The sequence below is a fragment of the Phlebotomus papatasi genome, chromosome 3, assembly GCF_024763615.1.
Source record: "Phlebotomus papatasi isolate M1 chromosome 3, Ppap_2.1, whole genome shotgun sequence".
Lineage (NCBI taxonomy): Eukaryota > Metazoa > Arthropoda > Insecta > Diptera > Psychodidae > Phlebotomus > Phlebotomus papatasi.
Window position 1 is genome coordinate 60,918,140 of NC_077224.1, and position 26,679 is coordinate 60,944,818.

The 26,679-nt window shown below is 33.3% G+C and overlaps 1 protein-coding gene across 1 annotated transcript in view; it reads right to left on the reverse strand.

Moving 5' to 3' along the window:
• The window catches only part of LOC129807029 (gamma-aminobutyric acid type B receptor subunit 2), a 96,762-nt gene extending 70,365 nt beyond the window's left edge, over positions 1 to 26,397 (reverse strand). Inside the window, exons 1-3 of the mRNA XM_055855977.1 lie at positions 25,093 to 26,397; positions 12,662 to 12,805; positions 10,206 to 10,481 (exon numbers count right to left, since the gene is read on the reverse strand). Of these exons, the coding sequence (XP_055711952.1) occupies positions 10,206 to 10,481; positions 12,662 to 12,805; positions 25,093 to 25,986 (1,314 nt within the window). The 5' untranslated portion in view covers positions 25,987 to 26,397. The remainder of the gene's footprint in view (positions 1 to 10,205; positions 10,482 to 12,661; positions 12,806 to 25,092) is intronic.
• Between the last annotated feature and the right edge of the window lie 282 nt (positions 26,398 to 26,679).

Genomic DNA, 26,679 nt, shown 5'->3' on the forward strand with positions numbered 1-26,679 from the left:
ACCGTTTAAATTAAAAATGTAACTTAAATTAAATTTCTACGTTTTCATTAGAAGGGTAATTTTTATGATCGTTTTTCATCTACATTTTTAAAAGAAGCAAGTTATTTAAAAAGTTCGCATAAATTTACAAAACGTTTAATTAATATGTTTTACTCAAAAATCTAACATTTTGTGCATTGCACTTTTTGTAATTCGTGTTTCTATTATTTTTTTGTTTTTGTCATTCACTTCCAAATTAAGGATGGCTGGGACGGCTTAAAATTTCTTACATTGTGATCATAGGCTAGTAGAGTATAAAAAAATATCTGTTGACTCTATTGGATATTGACTCTATCGGGGGTTAACTCTATCGAGGTCCCACTGTATATTATTTCGAGTAATATGTTGTTCCTGGAACGGAGATCTACAATTAGTGAAAATTTGGTGTTCCTCCGACGTGACGTCTGGATGATGAGATATTCAACTTTTTCGAGAAAAAATTATACGGGTAGCATAGAAATTTACCAAATTCAAATGGATGTCCTGAAAAGTTGTTATTCTGAGGAAGAATAGTATGGAATGGAACAGTAGATAAGTGCACTGAGAAAAAAAGAGGGTGCGATTAACTTTTTTTCCTCAGAACTTTAACACTTTTTAGGTGTAAAAATATATGAACATTTTTAATGTTAATTTTACACCTTTAGAAGTGTAAAATTAGCATGAAAAAGGGTAACTTTAACCCCTAATGCACCTAAAAAGGGTAATATTTACACCGATTTCGGATCAATAATGCAGGGTAAAATTAACATTTCTAGAATGTTATTTTAACTTTTTCGGATTTCTCTCAGTGCGTAACCTCATAAAGCACTTTTAGCTTGAGTTTGGAACAACTAATTTCCAAATATAATCATATTTCTTAGGATTCTTTATTTAAATATATTTTGAAGTAAATTTGACATAGAAACAGCTAAAAACCTCTAAAGAAGGAAATAATGTACACATTGCATCCTGGACAACCGATATGTGCAGTAAGTTTATCACGTTGTTAATAAAAAGTTCTTCCAGTCTGTTGCCATAAGCCACTTTCACCAAAAATACCTCAATGAACCCCCAATGGATTTTTCATGTTGACATAATGTATCTCCCATCCAGAACGTTGTTGCACTTTCTTGTCGTGCGATCATATATCAACCTAATACTTGCAATTTCCTAATTAGTTCGTCGTCTGTACACCTGTCGGCTGCAGTGAAACTCCTGCTGGAAAATTTTAGTCGGGAAACTCTGTGACCACATTTTCCTACCCGTGTAATTCTGCCACGTCTCTGAGACCTGACATTGTATAGGGGGTGAAATAAAATGCAGTCGTTCTGCATTAAGTTTGAACGTCCAGGTGAGAGGAGCAGAATTAATAAAGTGGTTTAATTTCAATCATGATATATTAAACAGGGCTTCTCAAGTGACAAATTTACTGCATGTCTTAGTCTTAGAAGTTGTAATGTCTCCCCCTTTATGAATTGTTGGTGTTAGTGCTTAAAGAAACATCTACATTATGGTTACAAGTGCCACATCCTCCCGGAAATGACAGAATCTTGAACAAAAGGCTGCACTTGAGTGGGGAGCTTTGTGTTCAAATCAACAAACACTGGAGGGTATGCCAATGTCAATCATTCTGTGCGGATTTGCAAATTATGCCCGTGACATTTAGACTTGTGAGACAAGAGTCTCGAAAAGACAAACATTCTCCTTCAAGAATTGAATAAATTTACCTGACTTTATGATAATTGGATCTTAACAATATCATTTGTAAAACTACCCTAATTCCATGGAGTTTTATTTTCAATCCTCAGGCTCTTCAACAATGTCCTTTTTTTTTTAGAAAAATCATCATGTATCACTTGAAATTTTCCAACATACATTCAATCTCATATCGGAAGTGAGAGAATTCACTCTTACGGAGAAGGAGAACAATGTGAATGCTAAACACGATTTTTGCCATCTGCTACGTGGTTCTCCTGACTCGTGACGCATTCTCCATCTGCCAACTTTATGGGGCATCCTTTTTCCGGTAAGGCCCGACACAAATGCTTATCTCCCCCGGAGCGATAGTATAAAAAATCAAATATACTACTCTGCTGCAAGATTTCACCATATCACTTTATAAGTGGTGCAAAGTGTCAGGCATGGTGAAGTCAATTGTTAGGCCGTCTGGCAAGGGATAATTTTGATCCAATTGTCCAGGACAACAAGTACACCCATTGGAACGAAAATACCTCCCATTTTAATATTTTTTCGCATTTTATTGCAATGGGTGTGAGATTAAGGTCCACACATATATTTCTAAAAATATGCCAATTTTCATCAATTTCAAATATAGATCTTTTGCAATAACTCTGCCATAAAATATTCCCCTTGTACCTTCAGAGGAACGGTGAAAAGAAAAAGACATCGTTGAGTGCTTGAACTTGCTAATTTGATTCCATTCCAATGAACGCCAATTGGTATATTAAAATTTAATAGGTTAATTATATATTAGATCATAACCCGGAATATAAATAGGAATTCCGTTGTAAGTTTAAATAACATGTAATTTTTTTTCTTATCTTTGTAGTCTAATCCTATAACTTCTGATTCAAAACCATTCGCATTATGATTAAATCGACCTCAATTGTTCCAACTACGATTAAAATTCTCGCTTTTTAGCATTTTTGAAACAGGTTGGCTAAGCTTTTCGAGACTTCAAATCACATCTTAAACCGTTTTGTTTGTCCTCTTTGTCCGTCCCTAATGGGTGCTAATCACTACAGGTTTTAGTCAATATTTGAAATATTTAAGCAATTTTTCTACGCCTATATAGGAAAAATTTTCAACATTTATTCAATAATGCGAAATATGGACATAAATTTCTCTTGTGTGTAGGTTACATAAAGGTACCATAATGTGCTAGACACGCCTATGGCTTAAACCGAGAGTGCTTAAGGGGTTAGATGGGTCTCTCAGGTCAAAAAATCTTTTTTTTAATTTTTAATTTTATAGTATAACATTTGAAAAATATTTTCTGAAAATTTCAAGTCAATCGGAATAAAACTCTCGGAGGTAGAGCAGTTTTAGTTATGAATTCCGCCCGCGCGCGCATATCAATGCGCGTTTTACAATGCGGTAGTCAAGATTACTCCGAATCTACTCAACCGATCTTTCTGAAATTTTGCATACTTGTTTTAAGAAGTATTATCTACTGTTTTAACGAAGGATTTGCACTTTCCTTAATCAGAACCATTTTTACAATACGAGATGTGTTGAAAAATAGGGTAAAATTGATACTTTTTCACAAAAACTTTTGCCAAAAATCTAAATTTTGTTTTTTTTTTTCAAAAATCTTTCGTTCATCCATGGGTCTAACTAATCCTCTAATAGAGTATATTTGGTTTTTTGATTTCCGATGAACCTACTGGGAGAGATCCTGCCTACCGCAAGGTCTGTTTTTTTGAGAAATGGTTCCGAAAATATGCTACCAACGGTCGAATTTTCAAAATTTTTCAATCTTCTAAAAAAAAAATTTTCTAAAGTTACTCTTTCATATCCCAAAAGTTGGAATTTCTAAAGTATTCTCGATACAATTAATTATTATCAGAAAAAGGCCTATTTTTTGACCTGAGAGACAGACCCATGTAACCCCTTAACGTAATTATAATCAAAATAATTATTAACCTGCATTTCCATCAGTATCCCACTAAGTTGTCTCTCGGCTTAAGCCTAATGCCCTAGACACACTTATTACTTAAGCCGAGAAATGGTTTAGTTAATGGGAAACTGAAGGGAATTTAGTCAAACCATTATTTCGACTATAATTTTGTTAAGCTGTCTCCTGACTTAAGTCGTAAGTATGTCTAGGGCGTAAAAGTAGGACGACTAGGCTAATCCGTTACTTTTGTGAACCCTACGTCACTTCAAGATGGTTTTCAGAGATGTGTCTAGACAAGATGACACGTTCAGTCATCATATCATAGGTTTCCTGGGCAATCAGACTTCATCGAATTACTTACTAAATATATCGTCGGCCACAAAGAAGACTATTGTAAGTCTAAAATGTAAACTTTACAGGAGAAAATTTTAAAGTTTGACAGTTGAAATTTATTTTTATTAATTTAACTGGAATTAATATACCTTCAGCTTTTGAAACTATTGTATCATACTTACGCATTGAATATTTATTTTCTGGGTAACGCTACTTTTAAGTTATTTACAATAAAATTGTGGGCAAAAAACTTGATAATTGGGCACGCTGATTTTCAGTTTTTTTTCTTGCAATTTTTCCAGGAATATCTTAATCAATATAAAATTTTGTGGGGATGTAGATCTAAGGTTTCTTCATCCAATGATACAATTTTTTCATAGTACTGTAAGTAGACTTACAATAGTCTTCTTCGAAATTGGCGATATTTAAATTTTACCTTATAAATCCAAGAAAAGCAATGCATGGGTATAATTAATCTGTAAATATCAAATTTTTATCTGGAAAACTTCTAAAAATCTCCTAAAATCAAATTTTCACGAACATGGTTTAACTTTTTAAATTTATATTTTCTTGAATAAATCTAAACATAGAATTATATAACAAATTTTATTACTTAGTGAGTTTTTTTTTTATTTTATAAGTTTCAATAAATCATTGAAGTATTTAAGATTTTAGAAAAGTGAGATACGACAAAATTTACAAAGGCAGTCATTCAAAAAGAGGCCAGAAAGCATTTTTTTACATTATCTTGTATAATTCTTCAAGTAAGGCATTACAGAACCAAAATTCTTATAATCTGCTTAAAGCGTTCTTAGTTCCATCTCTGGGACTTAAAAGTAAAGTTCCGTGATTTTAAGAGGCTTTTAAAGATTTTACACTGTGGAGAATTACCTATAAATATATTGTGGTGTTATAAATCTGTCAGGGACTGTGTGTTTCTTGGGCTTCCTTCTACCGTTTGTGATATTCACGTACCTGTGGTAAACAATAATTTCTCTGTGATAGGATTCTGTGATATTTAATACCCTCTTCTTCCTGCCCAGTTTACCTGGAAATATATATTCCTTTATTAAATATCTTCAACAGTGATCCGGAACGTAGGCGGCTGGATTTTCCAGAAGACGTTTCCTCGATGACCGCCAAATGCCCTTCTCAAAATCCACTGAGGCAGTGAAACACAATTATCACCTTGACCAATTATTTATTTACACCAACTTCTCCACTATTAGACTGAACACAGTTTAACTCTACGTCACTGTCGTTTTTCTGTATTTTAAATTTAATATTTTTATAGAAAATTCACTAAATAAACTAATAACTTTTCTCCTCACGTCTCTTTGCAAAATCAAGTCTTACGTAATTCTCTGACTAGTTCCCCCTCATTCCCCTACTTTCTTTCCAGCTGATCTTATTCACCACTTTTTCCTCCTTCTCTCTCCCTCCATGCATATTCAAAATCCAACCGTCTTTTGTCTCTTATTTTTAAGAGGTCTTATAGAATGGAAATTCTATACATACACGAATTTAGACACTAAATTCTCATTATAAACCTTTTTAAGGTGCACTAAAAGTCTTATCAGACTCTTGATTCTATAGTGAAGCTAGTATGCTTCTTGGGAGCTCAACTTAATATGATCATTTTGTGTGCTGAATTTGTGTTTCATAGCCCGACTTTCACCAGTGTCCGACTTTTAGCAAATATATAATAACAAAATGAAACATTTTCATACGGCTCTATTGAGTTAATTAAGCAGATCAAGCAGCACACATCGTTATAGCGGCTTCAGACTGGAGCTTTAGCCCAGTTCCTGAAATAAAAATGTAAACAACAAAGAATTTTGTTGCTTTTTAAAATCTAATGGATAATTTTTCCTTAGTAGCAAATCCAAAACAACAATTTCCTCAAAAATCTTGCCTTATAAAGAATTAGAGGATTTAAGCTATATGGCTAAGCTTCATGTCTGAAGCCAGTATTACTCCTACATGTGTAAAAATTCTGATTGATGGTGCTATTCCAATGAAAAATAAACATATTTTTCTAGCACTTTACTTTTCTCAAGTCCATCTGCATTATCGATTTTCTTTGTGTTGGTTTCTGTCTTGGCTGTTTTCTCCAGATATCGACCTGTTCTTAAACTACAAAACAGTCGTGACATTATTACATTAATTTAATACGATAAAAGTTTATTTAGAAGAGATTATATAATTTAATATGTATTCTAGTAAAAAAGATGAAAAATATATAACTTTCTCTTCGAATGCGAGCAATGAAATGTGTTACTGTATATTAAAAGGATGAATTTTCCCTTTTACATTGTCGTCTTTTCGGTTTACATCCTTTCCAAAAATATTTTTCTCTTTATTTTCCATTCCTTTTCATGTTTTACGTTTTTTTTCTCCTTTTCACCATATTTCTCTTCATTCATGAAGAAAAATTTTTATTGTAAGTGAAAATGCGGGGTTGTAGAAATTCAAGGCGTCATGAATTTTCCACTCCTAACCCCACATTCAATTTCCAAATTTTCCATGTGATACCAAGGCAGAACGTGCTGAAGTGACGAAGGAGAATTGTCTGGAAAAAATTCTGTCACCATCTGTATATATTGTCTCAATTTTTTTCTCTCATCCCAAAGGAAAATCCTGTTAATTCGTTATGTGTGCTTAGAAAATGGCCCAATTATTGGGAGAAAATTAAGCTATGGTATTAATAACAATTAGAAGGAGGAGTTTTGTAAGAAAAGTTGATGGTATCAAATTTTCTAAAGAAGCTTTGGTCAAATTTGTCTGATTTACTCCTCATTATTGAGTCTTTTTTTGCCATCATTTTGCTCACTTCCACATTGCTGAAACACCACAAACATTATCTTGTCACCCTCTCAGCAAATAAAACTTTGTCTTACTCCTCAATGTAATAGCACTTGGTATTATACTTTCTCACCCCGACTCTCCCTCTTGGCTACACGGAAGCTCTTCTTTGCGTTCCCAATTCCCAATCGCCGCAAGAAGTGCCGAGGAAAAGCTCCTGAAGGCGAAAAAAAAGTCTAATGGTTTTTGTTTGTCTTTTCGGTTTTCCATTCAATCCAATTATTATTTATATTTTGCTCCTCTCACTTTACCATTTCGACTTTTTTTCGTTACTCGCATTTTCACTCTTTACACACCTCCCCAAGAACCATATAAAGTCTCAAAAGCAACAAGAAAACCCCATCACAACTTTTGGAGGCTTATGCCAAATAGAGCTTCAAACGACATAGTTAAAAGATAATGATCCGAGATAGTCGGTACGCAAAGTTTAAAGTTTATAAACTGAAAAGATTGTCTTTATTACGCTGCGTTATACTATTTCTAAACTAAAATATGTTTTGTACATTTCTGTTTAATTGTCCAAGAATAACAATTTATATCAGTGATATTATTTAGTAACAAGAAATGGATTACTGCTAAAAACTAAAACTGAAGCAAAATATAAAAAAGAGTGCAGAAGATTGGATAATATTATATTTTGATAAAAAGAGTCAGTAAAAATAAAAATTGGTGAAATATTATTGGCAAAGGGAAGATTGAGAAGTTGTGAACCCTTTTTGTGTTTTACTGAACAAAATTAATTTCTTTCACTTACCAAAATCGATTGACTGACTTTGAATTTTTTTACTGACTAAAATTGCTGATTTACTGAATAAAAATGTTTTCTCCATAAAGAAAATCCAACATATTTATAAAGACTTGCACAAATCATCGCTTTCAGTGAATACAGTGAATTTTTAGATTCAAAGGCTTGAGTCCTGAAACAAGTAATCTGATACCTGAACAGAGTGACAAGAATTATTCTAAATTCATTGTATTATGCTGAATTTCGACAATTTTAATAAAAAAAAAGCGGAATATGCATTTGTCGTATCTGACGGATCTGACGCCAATTGTATATTACGTATGCACTGATTAGTGATTAACTTGTAACATCTTTTGTTAAAATATAAAAGGTTATCATTGTTTATAAAAAGTTTAAAATAATGAATTAATTAATTAATTTAATATTCAATTGAAGAATAATGACACTGTACAAAAATAAGCAATAACAAAATAAAATTGGTCGGCAAAATATCAGATTAGAGTAATTTAAAAAATTTGAAAGCAATAAAATTTTATGAAAATTTTGGGAAGAGCAGATAAAAAGGGGTTTAATTTTACATGGAAACATCTTAGACATTAATTGTGCAAATTATAGAATAGAATAGAATTCATTTCATCTCTTTCTTTAACCCACCCCCAGTGCGGCCATCGCCGTCTTAGCGTCGAGATCAACCTCCAGGACAAAACGATGAAAAAACCCCTTCCCAGATTGTATATTTTGTAACTTAGCATCAGCATTAAAATTTAATTCAGAAATAATTTCGAGAACTCAAGCAAATTGAATTATTTCGTGAGTTATTATCAAATAAAATATCAAAAACGGTTTGAAAAATTAATGTCTTAAGGAAAACATTTTACTGATATGATATACGAATCAAAATGCATAAAATAGTCAATATTTTTTTTCAAATATGCTAGATTTTGTTTGACAAAGTTCGTGTCACGAAGTCATACATTTTAACTATATTTTTCGTAATTTTTTCTTTAATTTAAAAAAAAAATTAGCCATTGGAAATTGCAACATGATTTTCGGGAAAACAAATATTATCGGTTATCAGATGAGTTAAATTTGTAATTTAACGAAGGATGTTTTGTTGTCTTGACCATAAACTATTTTACAAGGAAAAACGTGTTGTAAAATATGCAAAAATTGGATTTTTTTTAAATAAAATTTTCACGAAAATCTAAATTTAATTTTTTAAACCTTCGTTCAAGTAAGTCTAACTGTGTTATCACACTCGCACATTAAAATTTTGATATGATTCACATTAATTGTCGCTGGTGAGAGTCCAAATGTGTAATTTGTGTGTTTGAATCATTTTATATTCAAAACTTGATCAAGTTGTTGTTAAAAAGGTAGACTTGGCCCGTAATATTTGATATAAATTGATTTATAGCATTAATGCGAAAAATTAATGCGATTTTCTCTTTAATTTTTTAATGTGAAAAATATTTATGCTTTAGGTAAATTTAAACTTATTTTTGCAGGCCAAGTCCACTTCTTTATCAATAAATGGAAAAACCCCAAATATTAAGTGACTCAAAGACACAAATAACATATTTGGATGCTCACAAGCGACAATTAATGTGAACCACATTAAAATTTTAATGTGCAAGTGTGATAATGCCGTAAAACAGTGTGGTTTAACTCATTTTCTAGAAAATATTTAATTTTTCGATTTCTTATGAAACTTTATATTTCGAGCAATCGTGACTACCGCAAAGTTTCAAAAAAGGTATCCACAAATCAGGTTGCAGCGGCTGATGAAAAATGACAAATTGGAAGAAAGCAGCGGTATATATGATAACTTTTCGACACTATCGAAATCGATAAATGTATATCTGTTAGATTAAGTGAATGTCGACTTTTTACGCATTGTTGATCCATTCCTTGTGACATTCTTAAAATAATGTGACTATTGCTAAATAACTATATTAGATACAGGAGATGCAGGTTTTGTTTAATTTTTTCAGAATTGACAGTCGATAGTATCGAAAATAAATGTCACGCCCCCTTGAATTCGAGCAATATATAGTCTATGAAGAACCATTAGGCCCTAGACACACTTACGACTTAAGCCGAGAGGCGACTTAATGGAAAATGATGGAAATGCACTTTAACTGTTATTTCTAATACAATTACGCTAAGCCGTCTCTCGGCTAATCCTCATGTCTGTCAAGGCCCTTAGAGTAAGATGGGGTAATTCGGAATTCGATTTATTTTGGAATTTTGAGATTTTCTTACTGTTTGAGATGGTCAAAGAAAAAAGAAAACCATAAAGAAGTACAAGACTTTAGGTTCGACAGTACTTCTTCGTTGTTTTCTCCTTTTGTCATATAAAACTGTAAGGAAATCTTAATATTCCAAATTAGACATGATTCCAAATTACCCCATCTAACCCTAATCCATTAATAAGCGGTAAGACTTTAGCGGTTAAGGGAAAGATGTTGTGATCAATGTAACTATATCCTTGATCTAGATAATATCAAATACCAACATTTTTCAACTCTGATTCAATTCAGTTGGCCCGTCGAGGAAGAAAAATGTGGAAATAAGTCAGTGTAATGGGAAAATTTTACTCACGCGCAACATACGAAGTTGATCCTTGAAGTCAGTTTCCGCAAATGTGATTGTTGCAGCACAAGAAATATTGGCCGTCTCAAGTTCTGTGACGAGATCATTCACAGCCAATGAGTGTATTTCCTCATTCTGTGAAAAAGTTGTCACAGTATCCCATCCGAATCGTCGAATGAAGGCAATTCTTGCTGGATTGTGGGAGGAATCTGGTGCCACAGTTCGGTAGAACAGAGGAAATTCACGCCGATCACTGAGGGCAGGTGAGGTGGATCCGAATGAAACCTGAGAAAATATACCAAGTTATAGAGAAATTACTGTATTATCTTGTCGAGACCTTGGATTGAAGTTCCTATTCCCAAAGAAGGTATTTGTTCTGTGTCTTCCAATGACCGACGAGCAATTTCCTCCAAATCGATTGATCGTCTTTCTCAATCATGTCATTTGTATTTTACGAAAGCAGAGCCTTACGTGAGTGGGAGGAAATTGAGAGATAAATAGAAGAAAAGTATAAGGAGCAGACGACGTTGAGAATTTTCGAGGGGAAAAATAGTGAATTAATTCCACTTAAGCAAAACGATAACCATTCAAGTAAATTGTGATTGAAAGAATTACTGCTGGTGCGACACAAATGAGTTGCACTTGAATTTCAAGGCACACACACACACTTCATCTCAATGGATGTTACGTGAGAATTCAGCATAGTCCTCAATTTGACCCATCCATGATTAAATACCGTTCCACTACATAGGATACTCTGCCGACATATCTGTGGTAACTCGAGGAATGAGAGGTGAAGAGCTGATGCACTTTGCAGACCTCAGGCATTGCATGGAAAATTCATTATGCCATACAACATACAACACTATGCAGAGAAAGGCGTTCAATTTATTCCCAATTAATTTCCTTTTCGCCATTAATCGACCCCACTCAATTTGATGGGTGATTGCTGGTGAGAGTTTTATACTGAAAATTCCTACTACAGAATTTTAACCAAGATTGCAAGTCATACGGAAGTCCAGCAAGGGCTTTCAATTAAATATTAAATTTTACTGGGTCAAGTAAGGATTAACCAAGTAATTTTGCAAATAGCCTGCACAATTCAGATGTTTTTCATCTCCTCTTATGACAATGGATATGATACTTGAGAGATAATGGCTTTACATTTCGTTTTTAAATCACATAAACTTACGGAATACTCTAACTCGTAACTACAGAAGACATCGATTGCTCCAGAATAATATCCGAGTAACTTTCAAATAATTGGGAAGTGATTTCAAGCTGAGATGTTATACAATTAATAGAGTTTTTAAGAGTATTTACAGAATTTCAAGGACTACCGAAAATTTAAAAAAGAGACTTTGTAAAATTTCGAATTAGTCGAGGCTTATTCTAAGCTGTCGAACACCGTAGGGAGAGTACATTCCCCTACATATGGTTGACTTTGGTTCTTTACTGTTAGCTTTTTTTCAAATCTAGCACTTGAAGATGGTCAATACCGATCATTATTAAAAAAGGGAAATATATGAGCAAGTTTTAGTGGAGGCGAAAGAGATAACACTTCTTCAATAGAATATTATAATATTTGTATTATATACTTTTTATGTTTTTTTTTGTTATAATCGACACATTATAGGGTAAGAGCACATAATTTTGACCAGTTTCTAAATTTGGACACCTTGAAGATAAAATTGGACACTGTAAATAAATTGATTAAAGTTATGTTTTTTTATTCCAATATTTGATGAATAATGAATTCTATTAAGTATTAAAAATATCGCGTTTCAAACTTGGAACATCGATGCTTATAAGCAGACTGTCCAAAATTATTAGCCTTTACCCTACCTCACAGAATTACGTGATTATATCCAAACTAAAAAATATTATATTTAGGATGTAAATTTTACTCATTCGCCAAGAATATGGATTTTGTGCAATTATACTCTAAAATACGTAAAACATTAACCATAATTTTGCTGCAGATAACAGATATCTCTTATTTATGGCAATACATGCTCCTTGGGAGTTTTTTAGTAAGATATCAAAATTCTCAATTATTTTGGTTAATTTGGAATACAAATTAATCAATTTCATTCTTTAAAAAATTGAGAATTTGAAGCTATTACTTAATTACGAAGCAGATACACTAAATTAATCGTTTTATTTGGTATGTCAACAATAACAACAAGACCATAAATCCCATGAAATCCCATGTATCCCATTTCAAATTGTTTCACCTCAAGTACATTTAGAGCATTTGGGGAATCTCCTTTGGTAACTTCCTCTTGAGTATGGGAATAATGCTTGGCACTACTGGCAACTTCTGACTTTTGAATCCAATTTAATTTCATCTTTCACCCAAGAGTTGGTAAAATCGAATTTCGTCGCTTCTGGAGTTGATGGGATTAAGTGATTACAACTACCTGGTACACACGCATAATTTAAATCTCATGAGAGTAATTTACCTGAACTATGTTCCAGTAGGGCACCACCTTGGCTAGGCTTTCGGTCACTTCTGAGCACGCAGAGCCAAGCAGCATCACCATTCGAGTTGAGTGTTGGGTATACAGAGCATGGAAAAACCGATCGACACCAACTCCCGGATCACACTGAAAGGAGAACAAAGTATTATAGACATCGCACATCTTTTTAATTTAATAAATTTAATTTTTTCACTTTTGCATGGAAGTGAGATGAAAAGGTCAGAAGTTATTAGCATTTTGTGCTATTTCATCTGCAATGCCTTCGGCACACCATTTTAGCTCGGTATAATTTCATAAAATCAAAATTCGCGTCCCTTTCTCTCTTTAAAAAGATTTGCATAAGTCTATCTTTCTTTTTCGGTTTCAAAATTCGATTGAACTATATTTAATTTGCTATAATGTTCAAAAGAAGAAGAAGAGTGCGAAAGAGTGAAATGGACATATGCAAAGCTTTTAAGAAAGAAAGGGATGTGAATTTTGACTTTATGAAATTTTCCTGATCTAAAAGATGTGCCGGAAACATAAATGTGTAATTTGTAACTTTATCAATATTAAAGTAAGATGAACTTTTATTAACCTACTTAATTCTGAGATAAATTTTTAATCTTTAATTCTCTATGTCTAAATTAGCAACCAAGACTGCTTTGTATTTTCCAAGAAAGTTATTTCACTTTAAAATATTTTAACTGGTTTATTCATCTTCACAAAACAAATAATTCATAGAGATGTTTTCTAATTACTTAAAAGAATAACAACTCATTCCTATAGATCTTTTAATAAAAATATACACGTTTTTATTCCAAATGCATACCATTATTGCAGAGATAAATAAAATAGAAAATGATCCTGTGAAAAACTCAGTCAATATGCCACTGATAAAAAATTACTTCAAATTCTAATTGCCTTCTATTCTATGGTGACAAGATTTACAAGATTTTCTATGGTGACAAGGTTGTATAAGTGACAACAAAAATTCTTTTTAAAGTATGCAAAAGAGTATCTATACAAAAATTGAAGATTACGGTTGCACTATTTATATGAAGAAATGTGATTGAAAAAAAAAACAGGAAAAGTATTAAGAAAAGTATAGGGTAAGTGTGCCAAATTTCGGCATAGTTGCATGCAAGCGCCAAAGTCTCAAGTTTGAAATGTAATATCTTTAATAGAAATTGATTTTTTTCATTCCTTCTACTTAAGGAGTGTTGCTTAGAACCCTGTAGAAAGTTTATCGTCTTTATTTACTTTAAAATCATTTTTTAATACATTTTAAAATGAATAAAAATGTAGACATAGCTTTTGTACCCTATTTCGGCCACCTTCATTCTCATAGTTCCTTGCCCTTCGGGAATTCTTCCAATGTCTTTTTCACGTCATCTCATTTGTCGAAGCTACATTTTTTGTTATTATTTTGCATTGTATAATCTCTAGAGTATGTAAAAACTAAAAATTCATGGAAATTCAAGGAACAAAAAAGGTGGCCGGAATTGCAAGCTGGCCGGAATTTTGCACACTTACCCTACGTTAAATATCGATTTTTGTGTTGCGAGAGATATTTTGAAATTGCTTTGAATTGATACATTTTTTAAATTGGATTGTATATATTTATCAAATTCAAAGAAATCACAATCTTGATCTCAGTTTCACAAAGCTTTGTGTTTCTTTCTTTTATAGTGCCAAAACAATGCATTTTATTAAATTTATAAGAAAATATGCTCACATGATTGTGTCAAAAGTCAAAATACAAGAAAATTCTTTATATTGTATTATAAACGAGTTTTCATTGATTTTCACGAATGGCGAAATATTCAAAAATCTCTAGAACCATCTATAAAAGAACCTCCTCTTATTAAATATTTTTAAAAGTATATTCTTTAGGAAAAAATAATGTATGATATTTGTAGAGACTTTTTTTTAAATTGACGGCACGTTTTTTCACATTTGATTTGATAAATGTTGAGCAGTTGTGACTCGAATTAATGGGTCACATTTATTGCAAAATCCCCTCAGCCTAGATCGCTCTTTTTGTCCATTTAAACATGGTCTAAAATGAATTCCGGTGGATATAAAAATATATCTGCCTCACCACTAGATATATTATTTTGTGCATTAATTTCATTTTATCGCAATAGCAACTAATGTAGGATTGTGAAGAGAATTTTGGGCAGTTGTATCATTTATTTTTTTTTTATCTCATAAACCCTTTCCAATTTTCTCGTTTTTGTGAAATAAAATTTGTGGAAATTGTTGGAAATTTAAATTAAAAATTTATTCAAATGGAACAATTTTCGGTGTACCTCAAATAATTCCATAAAAACGATGCTTGGGAAGGTGATAAAAATGCTGCAGTTGTGGATGAAAAAAAAATTGAGGAAATTGGACAATGTTCGTAATGAATGGAAGAAAAGTGTGAGACTTTTCAATGTGACAATATCTAAAAATTGCGCTCTCGGAAAAGTCTGGTGGAAATGTATTTTGTGAAAATTTACGATAAAACTTATTCTCCGCATTGCCTGTATGATATTACTAATGCAATAAAGAATATTCTCCAGCACCGCATATTCCAAAGCTATGATGTACCCAATATTCCATATCCTTTTCTCATATTTAATCATATTATCGCTTAATCTAATTGCAAACTCAGAACGAGAAGGTGTTCATATTCGCCGTTTAGGAGACAAAATGATTAATCAGAAGTGTGGGCCTACGAGGCTGAAGGAGGCTCAAGTAATAAAAAGTTTTATCTACATGCATATATAAATAATATAGATAGCTACAATTAGGTATGTTCTTCTTATTAACTTTATATAATACTTCTTATTTGAATCATGTAACAAAACGTAAAATTTTCTAAATAAGGGAAGACCACCAGCGATTGGCAGTGCTCCTCGGATCGTCACGTTAATACCGTATCGTTGCTCCAAATAAAATGAATTCTGAAAAATTTTGAGCTACTTTTTACCATTTAGGGTAAATTAAGCTAATTCAAAACCTGCTCCAACTGGAAATTTTTCGCTACTCTAAATGGAAACATAATTGTTTTCATGATAAATACACTACTAAATTATTATATTTATATATTTTCTACAGTTTCATTATTTAGTTAATTTTGTTTCAAATAAAGCGAAAATCCATTTATATTCACAAATTTTAATTTGTTAATTTCTCAGAAAAATTAACAGTGTACCTTTTCACCATCGAATTTTTCATCGTTCGACCATGTTTTCCAATGAAAAACACAATGAGGTGATTGTTGTTTATTCGTTTTGTTTAGCATTTTTATCATATTTCTGGCTAATTTTAGTTAAATTAAGTGCTAATCTTTATTGTTAACGGTACATAAAGTTTTCAAATGAAATAATTACCTATTTCATGAAAAGAAAACGGTTTTTCTAAAGTGTCTGCAAATGCTTCAATAGGAAACCCCAGAAATATGATTTTTTGGAGAGATCTTCTTATTGTTTTAGATGAGAAAGGAAAAAAGACCAGAAATACGAATAAATCCTGCACTCAGGAGCAACTCAACAAAGGTTTTGGAAGCCTTTCGTCGCGGTTTCACTTACACTGTTTGTCTCCAATTAGAAAATTTCCTTGTCTCCACTTGGATTAATTGGTTTCCAATAGAAGCATTTTATACTCGAGTATTTTTCTCGTATTTAAGAAGTTTTCAAATTATATCTAAAGTATTTTCACTAAACAGTAACATTCTAGAAGAGTCAAAGAGCAAATTTATGTAATTCTCTTCAGAAAAATATGAACTTAATGTGTTGAATCTTCTGTCAAAGTTAAAGCGTCTGGAAATGGTTTTGAATTAGGACATTTATCCTACTCTCTCATAATAATGCACTGCATTAATTCAGATTTGAGATGGATGAAATTATACATAGGCATGGAATAATTGCATCAATTATGGGACCAAGAGCAAGATCACCCACACTTTACGAAACTTAACGAAACATGATCGTGATTTTTTGATTTTAAAATGCCAAAGTCATAAAATTTTCTTGATCTTGATCGTAATCTTGGTCTCATTGAGGCCAATGTCTCAAAAAACAGAAAATTTGCCTTCGCCTCGAGCAAGAGCGTATGGGAGTAACTGCGATACTTTTACTATTATTATTAATCGTATCGAAATACTTGTTACAATGTAATTACATTACATTGCTGTTGTATTCCGTGATGGAAGAACCCGCTAAGTCCAAGTGTAGACCGCTCAGGAGCACCTTCCCGTGATATAGATGTTTATTCCATACTCCCAGAGTTTGAGCAGAGGTAGTGCATTTTTATTACGTTATATCACAGTGAAAATGTCTTTTCTTGACATTCGATTGCTTGCACCGGGCCGGAGTCGAACTCACAACTTTGAGAATCGAGTCAGAGATCTCATCCGCTCAAGATCTTGCACTTGCCTATTGCGCCACTGAGATCCCCGAAACTTTTACTAAGAATTCGGGATTTTAGTTTTCGGAATTTTGGCCCATTTGGAATTATAGTGTTCAGAATTTTGACCAAAATAAAATTCCGTAGCCTCAAACTCAAAGCAGCCCCACATCCCCCTATACATGTTCTTTTGCCTGCTCGAACTTCACAAAAGAGAGCAGTTTCCACATTTTCTTGTATGAAAAACTTCTTATGTGTAAGATTGAAGACTGTCGCCTCTAAAGCTCACATCTCTATGCTTGGTTTGAATTTTTCCTTAAAAGTTAAATCTATAACTTTCATGCCTGGAGCTTCCTAAACTTTTTTACCTTCATCTACCAGCTTTCCAAAGCACACAATTTCACCCATAAAATTAAATCTTAACTTTTATTTATTGCTCAGCAAAAATACTCACAATTTTACTTCAATTATAACATTTTGACGTCACTTTCGTTAAGACAAGATAAATGATTTTCCGCGAAATTTTCCAGAATCCATGTGACTTTTACAGCAAAATATATTATTTACAATGGCACGCGGCAATTCCACACAGTAATTTCCTTTTCTCTTCGAGACTTTTTCGGAGACAGCATTCCTCTTGTTTCCTCTCAGAAAATTATATTGTGCTACATTATTTCGCAGTGTTTTGTGTTGATACAACATTTTCTTGTTGAATACTCCCGCTGAGAGAGTTAACGTTGGAATTCGATCTTATCTAATTCATTTATAATTAAATACAATTTTCAGCATGAATGAACAATTCCTTCAGAAGCTTATTCCTGTGTCTCCTATTTATTCTGCGTAAATCTATGAGAATCCGTATACCTCCACAAAATTTCCCACCGTCATTCTACTCCCTTTTTCACAACGGCAATTTAACAACTGAAAAGAACAAAATTTACACTCGCACTAGCTCGCTTTCCTGAATTTATTTAACATTTTAACTTGTTTTCCCAACTAAATAAAGTAAACATTAGTTTCTGTTCCGCCTCTATTTACAATTTTGCTCTATTTTTCACTCTCAAAGTCAAATTGTTATTTACAAAGTTAAATAAACTACTTTTTTTATGTACAATGTAACTATATTAAAAATCAGCATGAAAGTTAATTAAAAATTAAGCTACAGTTTGCACTACGTCGACACTGTTGTTCACTTTGCAAAAAAGAGAAATCAATGGTCAAAGAAAATTCGCAAAGTGCTCGAAGATATAAAACTTTGAAAGTTTCTCAAACTTTCTTTAGGTATTCAACTCATAAGCTTTCATTAATACAATATTTAAAAAGTTTAGCGGCGTTGTAAATCATCTCAATCAAAACTTTTACTAATGTAACACAATTGGGATTATCAATAAAACAATATTCGTATAATAGAGTACAACTGAAAATGACTTGCTGAATGTTTCAAGCTTCAATACCTTCAAGAGACAAGACCAACAAGAAATATATAGATTGAGGTATGCACATAGATACTTTAAAGAGGCATTAAAGCTATAAAATAATTTAAAGAACATTGTATTAGATTGCCAAAACTCAAACATAATGCGATAAAAAATTGAAAATGATTAGTAGAGACACACACCGAATAATTAAAAAAAAAAACCTCTATTACAAGTTTTGTTTGGTTTTCATATTTTTAATACAATTTTTCTGTATTCATCTGAAACTTTTCCACATTATTAAAAAAAATAAAACTATTTACTTTGATATAAATGTTTCACTGTACCTTTAATGTTATGTGTCTCGGCTAAATGAAAAATTTTAAACTACCCTTTTTATGCTAAATGTGCTAAATAGTTGTCTTAAATTTCACTCTGATAGATCTGCAAAATTTTTGAAAAACACGTATGTAATTTGATTTTCCAGGAACATAATGAATTAAATAAAAAACTGCATAGCTCATTTTTTATACGGGCCCTACAACGAGGCTGCTGAACAGGATGTTGGAAAATACCCAGTTTTCATAGAAAGTAAAAAGTCGTTGTACAATTAGCTGAGATTCTTTAACAATCCTCTAACAATTCTTTAACGACCTCGTCAGATCGGGCCCAAATTTTGGATGTACACGTACACGTTTTCATACCTATAGATCACGAATATCATATGCGCCAAAAGAGGATTTTCTTGGACGTCCTGTCCGTTCCGTCCGAAGTATTAACGCTCCTGGAGAGAGAACGTAAACAGATATCTACAAGCGGTTTTCGGCAAAGGTTAAATGTCAACAGGTGACTAGAAGTTGTTGATGTCAAATCACCCACCCCGCCCCTTCTTCCACTATTTTGGAGCACCCCCAAATTTTGTTTTCTCAATAACTCAGCCCCTATGGCATCGATCGATCTTAAATTTTAGTATGTTAGCTCATAAAAACTCTTGACTCAAAAAAAAATTAAGCCTCCCGTCCCCCCTGACTCGAGCTATAAAAAGTCAAAAATCCAATTTTAAAAATGTCTTATCGCGGGTTCTAATTGTTATAATTTGAAAGGGATCGGGAATCTTCATTTTTTTTCCATTTTGTTTTTACACTTTTGTTTTTCCCAGTTTGTCTTTTTAATCTTTGTCTTCGGTAATTTTTGTTTTTTGGAAACTTTATCTTTGGAAATCTTGTCTTTCATACATTTTGTACAATATTCGTAAATTTTGTCTGTAAGACATTTTGCACAAGTATATTTTATAACTTTCCAAAAATTTCCCTTTTCTCAGAAAATTTCCATTTGCCCCAAAGGACGAAACTGAAAACTTCCCAAAACACAGAGAATTTCCCTTTGCCTCAAAGGGCGAAACTAGAAACCTCCCAAAAACAGAAAATTTCCTTCGCCCCGACAGACGATACTGATAACTTTCCAAAACACAGAAAATATCCCTTTGTTCCAAAGGACGAAACTAAAAATTTGCCAAAACACAGAAAATTTCCCTTTGCCCTGAAGGATGAAAATAAAAGCTTCAAAAAACACCATTGTAAGATTATTATTTTATTTAATAAAATATACTTGTTTAAAATATATGAAAGACGAGATTTTCAAAGAGAAAGTTTCCAAAAAACAAAAATTACCTAAGACAAAGATTCCAAAGACAATCTGGGAAAAACAAAGATTCCGCAAACCAATTTGAAAAGCTATGATATTTTGGAAAGCTCTCTTGGAGTACTACAACCTTTCTGTCACCTCAACTGCATGCGATTTAATCAAAGGTCCGATTAATCGAAAAATCAATTTCTGAAAATTAAGACGATACTTTTCCTTTAAATTTTAGTATGTTGAGATCGACACCTTTCCAACAGTCGGTAGCATTCCTCCCTAGATGTTCCCTAACGAGAGCCATAACCAAAAATGTCCTAACCGGAGTGTATTTTAGGTGTTTCTGAAGCAATTTAGATGAAATTTTAGTATAATATTGTATCTGAGATCGAGATCTTTCTAACGATGGGTCTTATCCGTCTCTATTCCGACCCACTGTACCCTGACCTTTACTATACCCAAATTGACTAGACTCTACCTCTAATGTTTTAACTGATTTCAATGAACTTGTTTTTCTTTCCTTGGCCGTCCCCACTCAGACTATTTAAAATAGAAAATGGCCAATGATAAGCCCAGATAAGCTTATGATAGCTGAGATTCTTTACAGGTGATCTCGAAATGCCTGCAACTCTGGGTGCTTGCAACTCGTAATGTGTGAAAATTCGACAGTGATTTGAATTTTAGGGGATAAAAAATCGCGTCCAGCTAATTTTATCCATTTCGACCGACAAGAAGATTTTACTCGATGCGATTCTTTACCCCCAAAATTCAACTCACAATCGAATTTTTAAGTAATTTGAGATGAATGGACTCATGTTGCGTGCACTTCGAGGTCGCTTGTAAAGAATCTGATCCATCTGAAAAAATGTCATTCTTATTTTCCTCTAGATATATCTCAATTTTTGTAAAAAATGTTTTATTGCCTATAATATTTAGAGGAAATGTTGTAATTTCGCCAGAAAAGGTTTTATTGACGAAAATTGTTCCTATAATGTTGCTAAAACTAAATATTTATGTTCACAACGTTAACAATTTCTATTGTCGACAAATATTTATAGTAGTCGTCTTCTTAATTTTTAAATAAAAAAAATATAGGTGTGCACTGAAATCGCCCTACAAGTGGTGCTGCCCCAGTTTTCCCTAAACAACCATTAAAAAAACGTTTATTAAAGAAGTCGGCCAATCTTCTGTCCAAGTTATAAACTTTGAAAACTCTCTCGAAATTAAATTTCAAATTAATATCTGAAATCCCTATTAAAATTTTATTAAGATATATACATATTCGCATCAAAGCTCCCCGTCCTATCTTCAAAAAAGTTTGAATGGAAATATGTGCAACGTACGTTTTTTTTGCACAAAAACGAGTTCACGCAAAGCCAATCATAAAAGGGATAACTTTTTAATTTAAATAAGTACATGAACTATACTACATCAAACAACTTTTTATCTTCTTTCAGAATAATATTCAAACTCTTCGTAAAATATACATACCTGTTTATACGTATTATTATAATAAAGTGATAGACTGGGAAAAAGACTAAATAGAGTAGAATGAGGCAGTTTCAGGCAGCTGAAGATTTTTTCATGATTTATTTGGTAAAAGTGTATGAATTATGTGCATTTAAGGTGATTAAATTCATTTAGATCCTCTGTAATGGTTTTATATACAATCTCACAATTTTGTGTTTTCGAAAGCCATTCATTCCTGCTGCTCCAACCTCTGCTACCTTATGACCTTCTCTTTTTTACTAAGCATTACATAAAGAACTAAATCAACCTAAACTGATTGAATTTTCCGATATTTTCACGATTTCGTTACTTATTTCTCTTTTATTTCCCCGAGTATTATTTCTCTGAAAAAAAATCATTATTAATTCATGAATGGGGAAAATGATAAATAAAATATTCAATATACTTGAGACACGGATCGACTAGCACGTCAAAATGAAAAGGATGAACTGAGAACAAGAAATGTTGTGTAGGTCTTCAGCAATACTTCACGCACCATTTAAGAACATTACTCTTTTTATATAAAGTTCTGTAATATTGCTTCATGCCTTTTCAAGCATCCAAAACTTTGTTCACATAGTTATATACTTATCATTTCTTGTTTGAGTATTTTGTCAGTAAATCGTTTGAGTGGCAAAAAAGCAAAGTTCATGAAAATAATATTTGGAAAGTTGTCCTTACAACTGAATTTTCACCCTCGTATATGTAGTGCTTTCTAGAAGTCTGTTCATTTAGCAGACTTAAGTAGTATTTGAAGATGAAATAAATAAATTAATAGCAGAACTGTAGGAGCTATAAACTATGATGTACTTCGGATGAAACATAATGGCAGTTGCAATTGAGTTGTGATGGTGTGAGAGAAAAGAAGATTTCAAGTGGAAGTAGAGAAATGAATTTCTCCAAAATCACAAAACTGAGTTTTAATTCTTTCGAATGATAGATTTGGAATTAAGATAGCATCTATGAACTATTTATTGCTGTCATAATATATAACATGTATGAAGGAAATTCTGTCATTCATAGGGGGAGGTGGAGCTACTTTGAGCAGTGGGGTTACACTGAAATACGATTTTTTCGTAAATTTCTAGAGGAAGCTAGGCCTTACATAACTTAATTTAGACAAAGTATTGTTTCACTGAGAGAAATCAGAAAATAACATTTCGGAAATGTTAATTTTACCCTGCAGTATTGATCCGAAATCGGTTAAATATTACCCTTTTAAGGTGTATTGTGGGTTAAAGTTACCCTTTTTCATGTTAAAATGGTGTAAAATTAACATTAAAAAATGAAAATATATTTTTACACCTAAAAAGTGTTAAAGTTATGAGGAAAAAAAAGTTAATCGCACCCTCTTTTTTTTCTCAGTGTTTGTCTATCTAAATTACATTGCAATAAAGCCCAATTTCCTTCAGAAATATGCGAAAAATCGTATATATGAATGTAGCCCAACTGTTCAAAGTAGCTCCACCTCTCATTAGTTTATTTTGATCTAGTTTTAATCTAGTATTTAAAATTAATTAACATGCTCCAATAATGCAAATTATGTGAGAAAAAAATGCGTCCCAAACATCCCCTTTTGCGTCCCATACTCCCCCCAAATCGGGGAGGTTTGGCACAAAGCGTCAAGTTAAATGTTTTATCTTCTCCAAGAAAATTCAGCTGTTTTCCAAGTTCTATCGAGTACTTTTTATAAAGTCAATACCAATAAGTATCCTATATACCGCATGAAATTGTAAGACATTATCGTGATTTTTTGGAATACTTTCTCAAGGTCAAAACATGAAAAAGTGCCCCAACCTCCCCGGTCTCCCCTATTCAATACACCTAGAAAAAATAATGCTTTTTATTTCAATATTCCATATTTTTTGACAATGTGAATGTGGATCGGAATGCAGTCAAAATATTGCATTCCGATTCACATAGGCATAATTTCCACAGTCGTTAAAATCTTCCTTTTTTTGACAATATATTAAATATCAGAAAAAGATGAAAAAATATGTATGACCGAAATATGAATAACTAATAAAATTCAGCAGAGGAAAGCTTTTAGGATTGACACACACTCTGGTTTCGAACTCCTCATATTTTTTCCTATATTTCTTTAATAATCTTTTAATAAATAGTCTTCAGATATAGATCCCGGTCAAAATCTCGAAAGCCAAAATCCCGAATGGATCAAATTCTCAAATTTTTAAACGTGTCAAAGGAAAATTTTCTGTATCTTGGGAAATTATGCTAAATATTATCCTCCATATTTTATAACTTAGGGGGAAGTGGGGCACTTTTGAAAGTGGGGCACCTTTGAAATTGGGATTATTCTTGTATGTTTAAGTGGAACTGAGCTATATCATAACGCAAATAAGCTTCTCAATTTATTTGTGCAGCTAAATTATATGACAATAAGGCTTAACTTAATTTAAAAAATAGTTGAAAAATCACTATTTCAAAGATAATCCACTTTCAAAGGTGCCCCACTTTCCCCCTACATGATTTTAATCATTCGGGATTTTTGCGTTCGGGATTTAGGCATTCGGGATTTTGGCTGGCTCCGTCAGACATAATATTGTAAGTTAAAAAATCGCCGAATTTTAAATAACTTCTTATCATAAGTTAAAGATAAATCAGGTGATATTTTGACCCATAAGCCAAAATGAGGGAGAGAGTAAGTTCAACAATCATGCGGATGAAACGAGAAATAAAAATATCTTGTCTTTAGTTTACAAAACCGATTTTCGAAAGTCTTTTCTCTTGGAGAAAATCTAGCTGGTAATGTTAGACAGACTTATAGCTTAAGCTGAGAGACGGCTTAACGTAATTATAATTCAAATAATGATTGGGATTATACTGCATTCCAATCCCTCTAAGTTTATATTATATTATTTTTCGTCTAAGCCTAGGCCGTCTCTCGGCTTAAGCCGTAGGTCTATCTAGGCCAGACAGATTTACGGCTTTAAGTCTGTCTGGGGAATAATGCTAAGACAGCTCAACACAATTTAAAATAATGCTTGGGATCATATCACATTCCAATTCCTCTAAGTTTATATTAGGTTTCGTCTAAGCCTAGGCCGTCTCTCGGCTTAAGCCGTAGGCTTAATTAGCCAGACAGATTTATAGCTGTAAGTCTGTCTGGGGCATAATGCTCAGAATGTTTGCAATGTTCAAATAATTTTGAAGACAAATCGAAATACAATCTGACAGAATGTCAATCAATTTTAGAGTATCAATTAAAGTTGGTTGCATGGCCCATTGTCATATCTGCATTTGATGCAAGAGACATACAGACATCTCTTACTTAAAATTATGGTACACAAAAAATGCAGATACGGCAATACTTGATTCAACCAACGACGAATAGGTATGGTTGCAAAAAAATCTTTAAACTTAAATTTTTCAAAGTTTCTCTCGCAACAACTCTACTGTCATCAAAGACGTGATATGAGTAACATGACTTGAAAGGAACAAAAATGTTCAACTCACCTTTGTATCATTTGCCAGCAGCTCAAGTTGGTACCCGGGAAGGAGTCCCCTCTTATTTATATGCCTTATGGCCATTTGTGCTGCCGCTAGCTCACTGTGTCCCTCAGGTCGTGCTCCAGTTCTCGTGCTTAGTTCAAAAAGTCCCAACAACGACACTTTTCCCGTATCACCGGCCAACATTGTATTCCCATCGCGAGCTTTACCCATTCTTCCTGAACGAGCCTCTTCGAAGACGCTATTCACATGACGTCTTGATGATGTGGTTGTAGAATTCTGTGGAAGGGTATTGCCGGAAGCTGAAGAACCTCTCTTGTGAAAACGCTGAACATCACTTTTCCGCCTGAGCCAGCGACCCTCACTTGGACAGATGATGTATTCCGCAATGGGCAACAACATCCAGTCTCGCATTGTAAATGGATCACAGAGATCTGCTCGACGGAGACAGGAGCGACTGAAGAGGACAATTCGACCATTTAGATGGAGCTTGCACATGAAGGCGCGGTTGGTGGTTGCATTGATTTGACTGTTATTGGCTCTCTCTCTAAACATAATGATATCCCATAAGTCAAATTCGGTTCTATGCTTGCCCCCATAGTCAATTTCATTGGTCTGTTGATTGCCATCGAGGGAAATGTCACCACTAATTGCATTGCCAAATGTCTGGTCAATGAGGGAAGAAGTCATGCCACTGACAGTAACTTCCGGTGGCATCTGGTGAACATCAGATGTGGAGATGACCTCTGAAAGAGCGTGCCTTCGTGTCCAATTGACACCTAATTGAGTAGCTGCTGCGGACAGCATCGGATGCAGCATAGCCATAGCAATGAGGATGACAATGGTGTCAGCAGTGGGATTTCCAAGCAATCTCCCCCATTCACAATCACTCTTCCCCATATTCCACAATTCGGCAATTTCCTCACGCGTTTTTTTTTGCCCACAACAATATTATCCTACTTCTTGCACACTCACCAGACTTTTCCTCCTGATTGCTTTCTATATTATTAACTTTCCCCCCACATTTACCATCAGTCGCAGAAATGAGTTTTAGAGGTTTTTGGTGGAAAGCACAGATAATATAGCATATTTTGTGATATGAGAACAATAATACCCAGAAATCTTCTGCAGATATCGAGAGAGAAAAAAAACCAAAAACGAACCAGATAAATTGAACTTGCTACTCGCCAAAGATTTGATAGTGTTTCTGTGCTTCTTTCTCTAACCCCGGGAAATGAATCACAAAACACTCATATAGGGCTTTGGGAACTATTTTCCTAACACCCCTCCTGAGCGCTTTTCTTGCCACAGCATTCACCAAAATTACTCGGTTCTCCCTATGATATCTTTTACCACAGTCCACGGTGGATGCACATAAGAATCACATTGGACTCTCTTCTTCTTCCCAATTCCAACATCAAACACTATGGAATCGTGGTTCTTCCGCTTTCGCCGTCTCTTTTTCCTCCTGCTGCTCCTTTTGATTATTTTTTTGCACACTTTCCACTCCACATCCACACACATCTGCACATCAGCTACCACTTCCACCCACGCCATTTTCCACAATCCACTCGGTATCTGTAGGAGAGATAT